Source organism: Antedon mediterranea, chromosome 2 (genome assembly GCF_964355755.1).
Source record: "Antedon mediterranea chromosome 2, ecAntMedi1.1, whole genome shotgun sequence".
In the NCBI taxonomy this organism is placed as follows: domain Eukaryota; kingdom Metazoa; phylum Echinodermata; class Crinoidea; order Comatulida; family Antedonidae; genus Antedon; species Antedon mediterranea.
The window spans coordinates 5,953,472-5,969,278 of NC_092671.1; the positions used below are offsets into that span (position 1 = coordinate 5,953,472).

The 15,807-nt window shown below is 31.5% G+C and overlaps 1 protein-coding gene across 3 annotated transcripts in view; it reads left to right on the forward strand.

Moving 5' to 3' along the window:
• Positions 1 to 15,772, forward strand: part of LOC140040173 (uncharacterized) — a 37,009-nt gene extending 21,237 nt beyond the window's left edge. For 2 of the 3 annotated variants that reach the window (XM_072085894.1, XM_072085895.1), the window contains exons 5-12: positions 346 to 505; positions 1,444 to 1,713; positions 4,247 to 4,382; positions 6,600 to 6,658; positions 7,991 to 8,100; positions 9,095 to 9,175; positions 9,354 to 9,626; positions 10,473 to 15,771. In XM_072085894.1, the coding sequence (XP_071941995.1) occupies positions 346 to 505; positions 1,444 to 1,713; positions 4,247 to 4,382; positions 6,600 to 6,658; positions 7,991 to 8,100; positions 9,095 to 9,175; positions 9,354 to 9,626; positions 10,473 to 11,519 (2,136 nt within the window). In that variant the 3' untranslated portion in view covers positions 11,520 to 15,771. Of the gene's footprint in view, positions 1 to 345; positions 506 to 1,443; positions 1,714 to 4,246; positions 4,383 to 6,599; positions 6,659 to 7,990; positions 8,101 to 9,094; positions 9,176 to 9,353; positions 9,627 to 10,472 lie in introns of all 3 variants that reach the window. The other variant, XM_072085893.1, reaches the window with a different exon arrangement.
• Positions 15,773 to 15,807: the final 35 nt, after the last annotated feature.

Here is a 15,807-nt window from a genome sequence, read left to right on the forward strand (position 1 = left end):
TGAAAATTATTATTACTACATCTTTTTATTTTGTTTTATTTATTTATATATTTGGACCATATTTAATGAGGGTGATCCATCCAGCAATTGCTGATCATTAGGGACCCTCAGAGGTTCACAAGACAAACATATACACAAGATGCTCTAAACAAAGTCTTTACAAGTCTTTGAGAGTGGAGTTGTAAATTTGTCCTGACATGTGACTGGACTTGAACTCAGGACCCTTGGAGAGGTAGCCAAGCATCATAACCACCAAGCCACAACTCCACTTTATAACTCTAACCTGTTGGTATTCTAAATATTATTGATTTTATTAATATTAATTTATTATTGTATACATTACAGACTAATAACAAAAAAAATAAGAAGAAAAAGTCCAAACAACCTCAAGAAAAAGAAACTGATACGAAAACAAATGATGCAGTACCTACAGCCGGTTCAGGTGCTTCAGTTTCGGCAAAACAGTCCGCTTCTACGAAACCTGTTGTTGAAAATTCAATCAAACGTAAGTTGTTCAAATTTTAAGGTAAGTTTTGTATTGTACGTTAAAAAATATATAAGCACCCAGAGCTCACATAATTTAAAAGATTTAGGTTGCCCTTCTCACATATGACATTTTAAAGAAGAACATTCCCTTTTTGATTATTATTTGAATCTACTTCTAAAGCTCTGTCTACACTATTAACTAGTTTGACAAAAAAAGTGTGATGTGCCCAAATATGGTAGTGAAATGCCCAAAAATGGTAGTTATATGACATCATCATGTCCATATATGGGCACATCACATTTTTTTGTCATATAAAATTTGATAGTGTTAGGGTTAACAATGCTTTACTGTGTGTACAGTATCTGTACTGTACACACATTTTTACCATCCGATATCAGATTCTGATTGGTAATCATTTTTGGAATTATATATTAAAAGTTGCTGTGTTTTAGTAATAATTATTTTAAAATGCTGTTCACTTTATATATGAATGCGCAATAAATACATTGTTCCTAACGATTACTGCTAAATTAATGTAAAAGACTGATTTACTGCTGAATGTCAGCATATTGAGTTAATTGGCTGTATAAACATCTGTTTATATTCGATTGCTGTTCAGTGTTAGATAATAACATTATAGGAAGAACACAATACAAGCTGGTGTTGGGTATGTATCATGATCTTTCCCCTATTTGGCTATACACATGGATTTCATGGCACACCTTAAGCCCTGTCTGCACTACTAAACTTCATGTGACAAAAAAATGTGCCCATATATGGACATGATTATGTCATATCAATACCATATTGGGCATATCACTACCACCAAATTTGGGCAAATCACATTTTTTTTTTCAAACTAGTTTTAAAGTGTGTCTTGTGTGTAGATTTAAACTTAATGGATAAATTGATCATATACAAAATCATAGTTTTATTTTATTATTTTTGAAACATAGAAAATATTACAAATGGGGATTCGCAACAATCTGTTGGTGAGAAGAAGCCAGCACCTGTAGTAAAGTCCACAGAAAGCAAAAGTTTATCCACAGGATCTGGTGATGGAGCTCAACGACCAGAAGCGTTACCAGTTGAACATGCTACGTCGACTAAAGATCATCGGAAACATCATCATCACGAAGGTGGTAGACACGCAAAACGCGAAAGAAAAATCAGTGAGAAAAGTACATCTAGTATCAAAGGCGATGAAAAGTCTGAGAAAAAATCTGGTAAGTTGTTACTTCAACAAGGCAATATCAAACTATGTGCCCAAATATGGTAGTGATAGGACGTCCATATACGGGCAAATTTTTTGTCACTTAAAAGTTTGATAGTGTGGACAGAGCTTTAGTTTCGGTACTATAATAACTAAACATTTTTCCCATAGTTGGGCCATGGTTTATAAAACCTAAATCATTTTATTATATTAAAAAGTATGAGAACACAGGACATCCTACTACCAGACCATAGCGATACTCAATTAGTATATTTTCCTATAAATAGTTAAAAGCAAATTTTATCTTTAAACTCAGACTTGAACTTAGATGCGCTTGAATTGTGTTATCAGACATCTGCTTATATCCATACGTCTATCGCTTTCCTCCACTTCTTAAAGCTACGCTTGAAAGAAGTATAGAAACTGCAAACTCACTGTGCTGTTTTCATTACATATACTCAAGTATTGAATTGTGGTATATTTAATAGAAATTATAATAAGGACGAACCAATTACCGCGGTTAACTAAGACAGGACAAGTTCTTTCTGTGGCCAGCGGCACTAGCAAACTTTGAAATCATGATAGAACATTAGTATAATCAAATTCATCAAGGAAACGTTAATTATATATGGTCGTTAAATATATCATTCAAGCACTAGATACTTCATTAATACTCTACTAAATGTTGTGATATAGACTCGTTTTGACATTCTGTTTAACTTTTGCAGGTGTTTGGATTATAAAATAATTTTATGTTGGTAAAATATTTATATATATACAATTAAGGGACTAGTACTGTTCCGCTGTACCACGCCGAGAGTGTTAAAGGGTTGCTATCCGATCGGGTTTGAACAATACCATGAAAGCCCCAGTGGTCTAATGGTTAGGACATCTGCATATGAAGCAGAAGGTTGAACAATACCATGAAAGCCCCAGTGGTCTAATGGTTAGGACATCTGCATATAAAGCAGAACGTTTAACAATGCCATGAAAGCCCCAGTGGTCTAATGGTTAGGACATCTGAATATCAAGCAGAAGGTTACGTGTTCGAATCTCGGTTGGGGCGACTTTTTCTCATTCTCAAGATTTCCTCATCTTATCGTTTCAAATTAATTAATTAGATTTCAGTATATCACCGGGTGGTTTAGAATTAATGTTCACAGGTGCTTGATGTGTTTATATAACATACTGTATAGGTTCGAATCTCGGTTGGGGCGGCTTTTTCTCATTCTCACAGTTTCCTAATTTTTTTTCGTTTTAAATTATATATATTTATTATATATTTTTATTTGAAAACAAGTATTGCAGTTGCCCGTTAACAAATAATATTTAAAGATGAATTCTAGAGAGTATTTTTTAAGACATTATGTGTTGTGTGTTCTTCTCTTGTAGTGTAAAAAACTACATAAAACCTGGTGCTAATTTATTATATTGAAACACATTCCTACACATGAATTAAGCCAGTTAAATAAACAATTTATTTATAAACTTTTCAAATTGAATTATAAAAGAAAACAAATATATTAAGCTTTGAGGTAAACTGTGTGTTTAAAAAAAGTAATCATGTAAAGTTGAGAATGTCTTGATGTTTTAGATGTTATGCTACTGTGCAACCATACTGTCATTTTTTTAATGCTAATTGTAAAATTTAATGTTATAATATAATAAACATTAATGTTATGTATCATTTGCCTAGAAAAGTGACAATGTCTCTGTGTAAAGCCTTGTCTACACTATCCAACTATCAAACTTTTTGTGACAAAAAAATGTGATGTGCCCATGGACATGATGATGTCATATTATTACAGTATTTGGGTATATCACTATCATAATTGGACACATCACACTTTTTTTTGTCAAACGAGTTTGATAGTGTAGACAGACCTTAAAGCTAACCTTTTTTCCAGTTTGTCTATAATTTTAGCGTGGGCTTATTTGTTAACTTTATTGACCTTAAAATGTCTTATATGATAACAAATGTTGTATGTAAAAACATACCTACAAGTTAAATGTGTTTTATTAACTTTGTAATATCCTTTGTCAGGAAGGTAGATTTACATTGAGTAAGTCTGAGACCACAGGGACCATTCACCTCAAATCTTATTTAAGCTCAGGTTTAAAATAGCTACTGAATTAATTATTTAGATTCACATAAAATAAGAAAAATAAAGAATATAATGAAATTCAACAGCCACATTTAATAATATTACACTCGCACATATCGAAATTGCATGGTGTAAGAGTTCAATAGAGTAGTTATTTAATATCATGTGACACACAATCCTTCAATCTACTTTGATGTAGTGTTTATACCTGTTTTATTCTCTTAATAAGTGTGAGGACACCCTTATTAAGAGGACACTTTGTTGTTATTGTGATGTAAGGCTTTAATAGAGTAGTTATTTAATATAATATGACTCACAATCTTTCAATCTACGTTGATCGTGTTTATTTGGGTCCCAAGGGCGTCTCTTTAATATTAGTTCTATTGCATTGTATTGTATGTTTGACAAATGCTAAAATACAAAATCTAATTTTTGAATCAGGTAGTGCACTAGACAAATCAGCTAAGGATTTACAAAGGACGTCTGTGTCTCTAGGACATCATCGTAATAAACATTCAGAAGAAATGGACAACGCCTTCAAGAAAATCAAAGACGCATTCATTGAGGTTCATAAACTGTAAGTAATAATGTTCAGAATTGTATAATAATTGTGATAAAATATATCCTTTGACATTTTTTTGTATTCTTTTGTTTTCGATGTACCTTACTTGGACTGTGTAAAGCTTTGTCTACACTATGAAACTAGTTTGACAAAAAAAAAGTGTAATGTGCCCAAATATGGTAGTGATATGCCCTGATATGGTAGTGATATGACATCATGTCCATATATGGGCACATTACATTTTTTTTTGTCACATAAAGTTTCATAGTGTAGACAAGGCTTAGGCATACCTGCCACTGCATGTTGTCATCGCAATTTCCCCACTCAATGCAGAAACATTTATTGCTGTTATTGGTATGAATACTTGATACTTGATAGAAATAAGATTTGTAATATCACAACCCCTGTCCCTGCTGAACATAACAGTGGCTTAACGCAGAGGCCTGAGGCCCCTGGATTTGGAACCCCAAGTAGACCCTTCAACGATGGAGGCCTCAGGCGTTTTTAGCCTTTTTTGACATATTTTAATGCCTGGCTCTGAGGACCCTGGGTTTAACCAGTGAGCCATTACGCCATTGCATATGGTGTAATACCTAAGTAATATCAGAAAAACCCCTATCCCCACCTAAAATTACCTATGCATTTTACAAAAGACAGTCTAGTTATTATACAGTACTTAGTAAAGGAAGTATGATTTGAGTGAACAGTAATATAAAATCAGACAGTCTCAAATAACTCCCAAGATATTCTTAACTACAGCATTACAACTATAAATGTGTTCATGTCCAGTCAGACAAGTTTTACAGGTTTCCGTCTCCCTGCTGTCCTAATAAAATTAAATTCCTGTCTGTCAGCATTAAAAGGGAAGAAAGATAAGTCTATTTCTAAGAAAAAACATTTAAGTAGCTAATAAAAAAAAAATATTGAGTTATTGAACATCTAAACAATGTCTAAATATTGAGGTTTCCATTTCTTGTCTGTCCATAAAAAACAGAAAAACATTTTTGAGAAATAACATTTATTTATTAACAACAAATTCTTGTCTATAAAATGTCTCATTAAACATTATAGAGTGTAACACAAAATATTGAATAATGGTAAGAGACAAAATAATTTTATAAAAATGACCTAAAAAAAGAATTTCAAACTGACCTCTAGTGCAATATTCATAGCATTGACCACTAGTATTAATTCCATCTGTCATTATATTCATAATTGGATCCCTGGGATATCTATAGTGCCTGGTATTTATTGTGATGGTCAACAAGCAATGGTCAACTTGGTAAACCTGATTATTTATCACTTTATAACCCAAGCCATCAAAATAAATCATATATCAGCATTACAGTGCATATTCATGTGTGGTGTGTATATGGAATATTTGCTATAACTATGGGCAAGTTTAATTATTTACCTGTGTGAGGTCTTTTTATAGGCTAAATATTGCTAATTTTGGTGGTTGATTACCAACTTACCAGTTTAAATATCTATAAGCCTAAACGGCCCTATTTTGTATCATGTATACAAGCTTGATCACAACATGATGGTGAAAACATATGGTGACATTTTTTGTTTGTAGTGCGAATGTATTTATTTTGCTTTGTACACATTTTGACCACTTTACCATCATTAGGGAATAAAGCTTTTACAAATTGGACTATGTATTAGCGCTTAATAATGTAATTTTTGCGATGAATAAATTAAACCAATTATTGCATACAATTTCTATAAAGTCTGTTGGATGAATATATAATCTCTAAAATTAATATTGACTTATAATGTACAAAATAATACCATTAACTTCCTCCACACATTTTGGGTTTTTCCAAGATGACATAATACTAATGCGCGCGTCATCTATGCATTATATCTGACCAGTGTTTATATACTTATAGTAATGTTACAACTACTGTACTTTGACAGCTGAATAGTAATAGTAAATAGTAAATCTTCAAATATATCAAATAAGCAGTACACACACAGACACTACACACACATGTTGGATGAGATATGTGTAACTAGGATTAATATACAAGGTGGGAATTTGACAAGGGACGCAGGGAAACAGAGGCTGTATACAGATACAGGAGGCTCAGGAGGAGGTTATTGCAAAACTACAGTATATGCAATTTATTTCAGATGAAAATAAAGAACAATTTAAATAACAAATTATGGGGAAAAAGAAAATTTGATAAATACTATATATTTATTATAATTAATTTCTTCTTTTAGACTTGATACTCGTGAAGTTCAGTTGATGCGAGACCTGACGTCAGTCAAGAAACAAGCTAGTAAGATATTTTTTATATTATAATATTAATAATTATTAAAATGTAAAATCACAAACCAATCCTTATGTCTTCAATCAAAATGTGTAAATTAAAAACTACTCGGACCCTTATCGCTCCTCCGGCACATCAAATTTGAGAATACCACTCAAATAGCGTCACATTGTTAGTGATACAACAAATTTATCTGCGTGAACTACTGTATATATCCTACTTCACAATACACACAAGGTTTATAAGCATGCGGGTTACAGGGGCACTATTTGAAGGAGTGCGACTGTAAAAAAAAGTCATATTGAATCATATGAAAATGTTGTTGCAATGCACGTTCAATTATCTACAACCATGTTCAAGACATATTTTATAAGTCAAGTGTTTAATTATGTTGCATTATGGGAGTATGTTTCCATACGTGTTTGATCCAAAAATTACCGGAGTAGTAATATGTATAGCGCTTTGAGGTTTCACAACATTAAGCACTTTAGGAAGCCAAAGGATATTATTATTATTATTAATTAGGAGAAATAACAGACATACTGTCTTTTACAGTATATACTGTATATAACTACAGAAGTTGTTTCATTGTTCAAATGGCCATTCAAGAGATAATATCCTAAATGTGACCTTCTAGTTTTTATGTATAAAAGTGACATGTGATTAACCCTTGTGTTTACATTAAGCAACATATCATATCTCCTATTGTTATAGACCATTCTTTTATTGCCAACATTCAAATCAATGTTTATGTTGGCATTTATTTGTATTGCATAACATTTCATAATCTCTTTATGATCGTAATTTTTAATAATCAATTCTTTCGTTTCTTGCTTGCTGTGTTTAATTTCATCATATTTCTTTATAGTATGTTATAATTTTATACAGTTTATTAATACTTTGTAATTATTTATTTTATTCTTTTTTATTTTATGTTTTTAAAACCTATTTCATAATGATAATTATAGAGTAAGAGTAAAATCTATTTTGATTGATAGATTTTCTTATTTCAATGGCATCTAATTTGAATAGGTTATACCAGGGATTTACAACTCCCTGGTTATACCCTATGTTATCATTATCATTCAAATGTTAACACTTATATATTGTTTGAAGGTTTGCATGGCACACCACATATATTAGTTCTAAAAAGAACTGTTGAGTTTCTCAACGTTTTGAGAAACTCAACAAGCATCACTTTCAAACCACTGTTGACACAAAATGTACCCTCACCTCCTTATACACATTGCAGGATCCACCCACCCCAGAATTAGTAATGTGATTACTAGCCATTCATTTAACTATTGTTTACATTATTTTAACTTTTTATTTTCTGTTTAGCCTCGATGTTTGATGAACGACAAGCTAAAGCTGTTGAATTAAAGCGACGTGCAGATCAAGTAAAATTTCTCAATGATATGGAATTGTTGGAGTTAAGAGCTGATATAAAGGTAATAGCTGATTTATTTTAACAACTATACCTTTACTTCTATACTATCTTATCCCCCCCCCCCACCCAACCCAAAAAAATAAAAATGTCACACAGTTCTGAAACTCCTGTCCATGTCTGTTTGCTGCCCAAACCATTAGCAATTAGTATGGGTCACATGTGAAAGTAAATATGCAAATTATATTAGCATAAATATCAAAGGTCCACGTATATTTCACTTCATGGATAAATGTAGGCCAAAGCCTGATATGGCCAGTAATATTTTTGCCATTATGTTAAACATGTTGTTAGAGAATTGTATATAATATGTAATAATTAATATTCAAGAAGATAAAAGCTCTGTATACACTATCAAACTAGTTGTGATGCGCCCAAATATGCTAGTGATATGTTTAAATATGGTAGTGATATGACAATAGGAAGGTTTCGCAACCTTACGAATACGATAACGAAAACGGATACGTCACACATTTGTGAAACTTTTGAGCTTATCCCTATTTCATATTTGTAAAGCGTATTCATGTTGATGAATATCACCAGTCATATTCGTAACTACAAAACGAGTATAGTTTTTGATCTATTTTGCATATTTTGCATTTGAATCAGGAATGATTTGTGATTATAATATAATTATAGATTTATTGAAAGTAATTTACTAAAATTTTGATAAATAGCAGTTTTTTCTCGCTTTGATGTTACGCTAGGCCTAGGCAGCCAAGCACCAACATGTACCACCTGAGCTTCGCTCAAATTTACCGCAGTCATATTTCGTTGCCATGCGAAACAGATTTTTACTGGCTTACGAAAACGAATACGTGTGCGTGACATATCCATTTTTGTTATCGTATTCGTAAGATTGCGAAACCTCTCTATTATCATGTTCATATATGGGCACATCACATTTATTTTGTCATATAAAGTTTGATAGTGTAGACAGAGAATACTAAAAATGTGAAGGTTTTTTTTTTCAAATAAGAGATGACATTTTTTTACAGCATTTTGTGTCCGACAGAAAAGTTGATGAGGCATTAGGAAGGACATCTAGATTCCAAGCAGATGCATCTAAGTTAGAAGAGGTGAACATTTTATTTGTAATGGTTGTATATATATGCAAAATATGTTATTTACTAAATATTTATAACAAATATAAACAATAAACAAGATAGCATGTAAACTTATCAGGTCAAAGTTTACATTAATTTCTACAGGTAAAACATTTTCAATTCACACATATTTCTTTTTTTTCTACTGTAGCAAATCAATTTTTTCGGTGAAGTAACCCAAATAACAAGTAAATACTCATCGCGTAGACCTTCTTTGACTTCACTCAGTAGTACCGTAAGTCGATCTACCTCTGTCAACGAAGACCTTCTTAGCCCTCACGGTAGGACTAACGTTTTTGTGGATGTTGCGAATGGACCATCGTCAGCTGGTAAATCTATTCCAACTGCTGTACCTGGTGTACAAATGACGGCTGCTGAGATGGGTGAACTGCAAAGTAAATTGGTTGAATCGCTCAAAGCTCAGGTATGTTAATATAATATCAATAATAAATTTTATTTCTCAAATAAAAACAAAAGTACAGATAACATTTTCTAAAATAATACATAATAAATGAGAAAAGGAGTACCCCACTGGAAGCTTAAGCTTTAAAATGTGTGGTCCAGGCAACATATTTAAGTAAGGTAAGAAACATGTAAAAAACATTATGATAATAAACAAAAATAGCATTTAACTTAACGAATGCAGTTATGTATAGAAATTGGATTATTACAATTTAACAATGATCTATAATTTTTTATTTAACTTAATGTCATTTTTATGAGGAAAAAACCCCAAAAAAACCAGTTTGGATAAAAAAAGTTTGCAATTTGTTAAATTGACCCAGTGTACACCATATCTTATCATCACGCTTACAATCTTACTACGATGTTAGTAAAGTGAAACATGCATATTTTATGCCTAATGAAGCGTGAAGCCCAGGAAGGGTCTCGTCTGCTTGTTTCTTCTCATCGTTAATCAAATTGTTCACGTCCTGTGTTTTGGTTCAGTTAAATCCCGGAGATAAACTTCTCATTGCTAATATTAAAGTATTTAAAATGCAAATGCTTTTGAACAACAAATTTGGACACAATACAGTGTATTTGCAGTACAGTATTAACAAAATTGAATTAAAGTAGGATACATTCTAACTAATGGTTGTAATACCGTTATTTTTAATCATTCTGATCATGGGTCAAATAAATTGCATTGGGTAAACTGTAAATTTGATATTTTATTTATATTTCATAAGAAAAAATGTTCCATAGATAATGATTGATGTTCTGAAAAGAGAATTATTTTTAAATAAAACCAATTTAATATATTCTACAGGGACTACCAGTACCTAAGTCACCGCCACATAGAAATAAAGGACGCAATGCTAAGGGTCCTAACCAGGTTAATAAGTTTCCAGAGAACAAAAACAGAAAACCTAACTACGGTCAAGATAGAGCACAAAGTAGGCAGCATGACCAAACAAATGATAGGAACAAGCCAAAAGATAAACAACAAAATGATAAGTTACAAGATAGGCACCAGAATCAGAAAGATAGGCGTGAGAATCAGAAAGATAGGCACGAAAATCAGAAAGATTGGCACGAGAATCAGAAAGATAGGCACGAGAATCAGAAAGATAGGCATGAGAATCAGAAAGATAGGCACGAGAATCAGAAAGATAGGCACGAGAATCAGAAAGATAGGATAAACGATAAACCAGGCAGGCAACATGACAAACAAGATCAACGACAAACAGAATCTCAAACAATAAAAACTGTACGAAGACGTGAGCAATACAGACGCCGTAAACGAGAACGAGAATACGCAGAGATGGATGATGAACGAGTTACTTCAAATGATGCAGCTGAGAAGGATTCGGTACGGAGTAAAGAATATGAAACAAAATCTACAAAGCCAAACAGAAGTCCTCATACAAGGAACGATTCACCGGAGAAAAAACAAGGCGGACAAAGTAAGAAAGATGTTACACCTGAAAAGAAAGACACTGTTGAAAATAATATAGCATCGAAGAAAGATAAGGTAGAAAATGTTTTAAAGAATAACGAAGATAAAGCGACAGAAGGTTCACAGAACGAGGCTGAAAAACAACGCAAAAACAACGTGGAAAGCAAACCACTGGCAAATGGCACGACACCGGTATCTAAAGAGAAGCGTGTACAACGATCACCGCGTCGAAAACCACGCCCAGCCTCTGTACCAAACGGCGTTATTCTCAACGGTCACGCTGAACACGAGAAAGAAGACATGACCAACAATAATAAAGATAATGCCTGTATTAAAAGTAACGATTCAAATGTAAAAACGATTGAACAGCCACTTCAAAACGGGCATGTCAATGGTTCTGTCGAGGTGGATGAGTGAATATATTTAAATCATTATCATAACAATCCCTGGTATTAACCTGGAAATAGAAGACCACACCCAAAGAGTTATAGTTTATCACCCAAACTTGGTCCAATCTGTCAAGGGGTGGGCTTATAACCGAGTCTAAAACTAATGGGACCAAAGTGAGTTTGATTTTTGATTAAGCTTCATCCATTGATAAATAAATATAGTACTATGAAACTTAATATGTTATTATATACAGGAGAATGAATGAACTGTATATATTTGTAGTGACTAATAAGTCCGTTAAATTTGTCATTTGTGTCAGGTATACCTAGTGAACACAGTTATAAGAAGTACTGTATAGATATATTGAAACTAGTAATGTGCCTATACAAAGTGTTACTCGATAATTTAAACATCTTAATTTAAGTTTTATTTATACATTTGATCAAAAACTGATGATCACAACTCATTATAAAATGTAATTGTTTGTTTAAAGATAAATAACATATTAAGCTGCATAATAAAGTGTAATGTTATTGTACTATTATAAAAGAGTATATTTTTTTTCTTAAATATTATACAGAAATTATAATATTTTCATTTTTTTGTTATTAGTATTGTTCACCCATTGTGTATTGTAGAGGATAAATTATGTTAGAACCCATTAAATTCTTCATTTTAATGCAAGAAAAAAAAAAGTACAAACAAACAAAAATGTATAGATATAAATCTAAAAATAAAATACCAAATATGGTGTGCCTTACGTATATGTTAATGTATAATTCAATTTTTAACAAACACTACAATTGGGAATCTTCTTTTTTTTTCTTTTTCAAGAAATTACATATTTTCAGAATTTAAATATTTTATAAAGAAAAAAAATATATTGTTGAGAAAACCATAAATGTTTATTTCTGTCTTATACAAAGTCTTCCATTAATTGTATTTTTTTAATGTACTGTAAATAGAAAAGGGCATTATTGAAATTGCTTTAAAAACCTTTTCCCCTTAATTTTTCTTCTAGTTTTTTTATAGTTGGAAAAATTGGGTTTTGTTGATATGTAAATGAATACTTGACTGGTGACAATATTGTGATAATCATCCGATAAAATAACTGTTTCATCTTCATGTATTATAGAAAGATAATTTTTATGCTTAAGAGTTAAGTGTATGTAAAATATTCACACATGAGAAATTCTCATAAGAAATTCATATATAAGAAATCTGTAGGCCTATGTGAGAAATCTGTTTATGTGAGAAATATAAGAAATCTTTATAATGAGAAATCCATATACTGTATAAGAAATCTGTATATAAGAAATCCATGTATCAGAAATCCATATACTGTATCAAAAATCCATATACTGTATAAGAAATCTGTATATAAGAAATCCATGTATCAGAAATCCATATACTGTATCAAAAATCCATATACTGTATAAGAAATCTGTATATAAGAAATCCATGTATCAGAAATCCATATACTGTATCAAAAATCCATATACTGTATCAGAAATCCATGTATACTCTATCAGAAATCCATGTATACTCTATCAGAAATCATACTGTATCAGAAATCATACTGTATAAGAAATCCATGTATCAGGAATCCATATACTGTATCAGGAATCCATATACTGTATCAGGAATCCATATACTGTATCAGGAATCTGTAGGGCTATATGCGAGAAATGTGTATATGTGAGAAATCTATTTGAGAAATGTGTATATGTGAGAAATCCATATGAGAAATGTGTATATGTGAGAACTCCATATGAGAAATCCATATGTGAGAACAACATATGTGAGAACTCTATATGAGAAATCCATATGAGAAATGTGTACTGTATAATATGAGAAATCCATCTTCACCCAGTATTAGCAGCTAAGTATCTAACCACCAAGTTACAACATCACTGCTTATACTGTATGTACTATGTATGTAATTAACGTACAGTATAACATACTGATTGTGATGTAATTACCATATACTGCATGTTCTGTATGGCATTATGCTAATTGTAACGTTTCTTAAATAACAATCATTCCAGTCTGTCGTTTATTTTTCTCGTTTATTCTGCTCTTTTATTCTCTTATAATTTAAGTATATTTGTTAAGTAAGTTTGTGTATTCAAATAGTTTAATAAATGTGTTGACTTAATGTTCAGAAAACAACATTTAAATTGTGATGGTAATTATGGTTTTGTAAATCTTCAACTCATATTTTTCATTTAATAATTGTTGAGTTACTGAAAGTTTCTGCTAAATGTTAGTGTACATAGTTATATAAATTATATAATAGTTAATATGCAGTTGTAATAGTATCCATAAAATCTATAATTGGTATTATTATAATAAATTCATTGTATGATATGTCACAATCTAGGTACTTGATTTTGGTGCTTTAAATAACTTTGCTTTAGTTGTTCTATTGATAATATTATTACACTTATCGTATGCAGCAATAAATATCCACTGTTATATTTGTAATAGATTACTACCTTGTACACATACTTCTTACTTTTACCTTTGAAAATATCATCACTTATTTTAGTCATATGCCATAAAGGTTTTATTTTATAGATAATTTTTTTTAAAGATTATTTTCAAATTGTTATTTATCTTTAAGTGGAAAGGTAAATTGAAATATTTTACATGTTTGTTTTTTAGAGAGTATAATACAATTGCAAATCTTTAAGGTTAACATAGTTTCTGACCAAATATAATCCCTCCCGGAATCGAGGAATTGAACCGTCCCTGGCTTGTTCCCAATTATTCAATGACACAAGGAATATACAAAAATGTTGGTATGATAGTACAGCTACAGTTATATTCTTGGATTAATGTCCCCCAGGGTTTAATGATTGTAATCCGATGTTCTCTGAATTTTTTCAAATGTTCAGTTTACTTATGGAGAAATAAGTTTTCCATGGTTTACTAGATACTACTGTATATTGTTGTAACACATCATGCATGCACTGTCGTAGGTAGTTGACTCTGTGCAATAATGCATGGTTTGTAACGAAAAGATTAATTAAAGCACTGTATATAACTTACCTCCGAAGTACAATATGTATTAAATTAGGAGATATTTTCAAATACAATCCTTGATGGAAGTCCATGTTAGACTAATAAATGTTAGATTTGTTATTCAATATCAGTACTTTATCAGGTTTGGTTATAACTTGTCAGTATAATCAAGGCAATTGTTAGATTGTCTTGGTATAATGAAACATTTTATTAACCAAACCTACCTATAATCTAAAGGTTATAACTATAGCAATTCACTTTTGTTTAATTGTGAACTTCTTTTTCAAATACATATTATCTTGATGCTGCAGTACTCATTAGATAACTGCAAACCTGTACAATTGTTCTTTTATTCGTATGAACTTTAATACATCTTTCTTACAGACTTTAGATATCGTACATATTTCTTATAAATTGTTCTTACAAACTGATGATAGGTTAAGAAGAAGAGTTAATATGATTATATATTTGGATTGTACGCTTCGATTCAGTACTCTCCTAAATTGGATTAGTTTCAATAAAAAAAAACCTGTATATTCTTACAAGAAATAAGGTATTTGCTGTTTTCATTGTTTTTATTTCCAATTGTCCATTTATAGTGCTTGTTTCAATTATACCGTTTCAGTGAGGTACGTTTCTCGGTGATGCGGTTATATATTTACTTCATTTACTTGATGTTGAGACTTACAAAGCCGTAGCTTGTGTGTCCCTTGACGTGTTTCTATATCTTGTCTACTATAGGGGGCATATGCGCTTTAAAATGTTGATGAAGATTGCGTCAACTTTGTGCTGCGTTAGGATGTCACACAATATTACCGAAGTTTATGCAGTGTGCGAAAGCGTTGCTGCAATAAATTTAGATCTGTAAGAGAAAAACAGCTTAGGCCTGGTACGTTTATAATATTATAGGCCTACAATAATGTATAACTAGTAATATTCACCTTCAGTTTGGCCAGAGAATTGATCACCATTCTTCAACATTGCAAGCCAAATGTTTGTTCCCGTACCACCAGCAAGCAATGTGTAGCAAGTGAATATGCATAATACGTTCGGAATTCCAGGTGGTCATTATTAACTCATCAGGGAGGTATAAATATTTCTATACCTCTCTGAACTGACCGTGGATACTATATTGGTTTCTTTAGAGGTTGTATAGAGGGAAATTAGAGCATCATTTGGCTATTACTGAGATTTTCTACAGTATAAACGGTTTTCATTTGAAAATTAGTATAAAAGCAAATAATTCTGACTAATAATGAATCCTTGCTACTGTTCTTCTCAAAGTTAA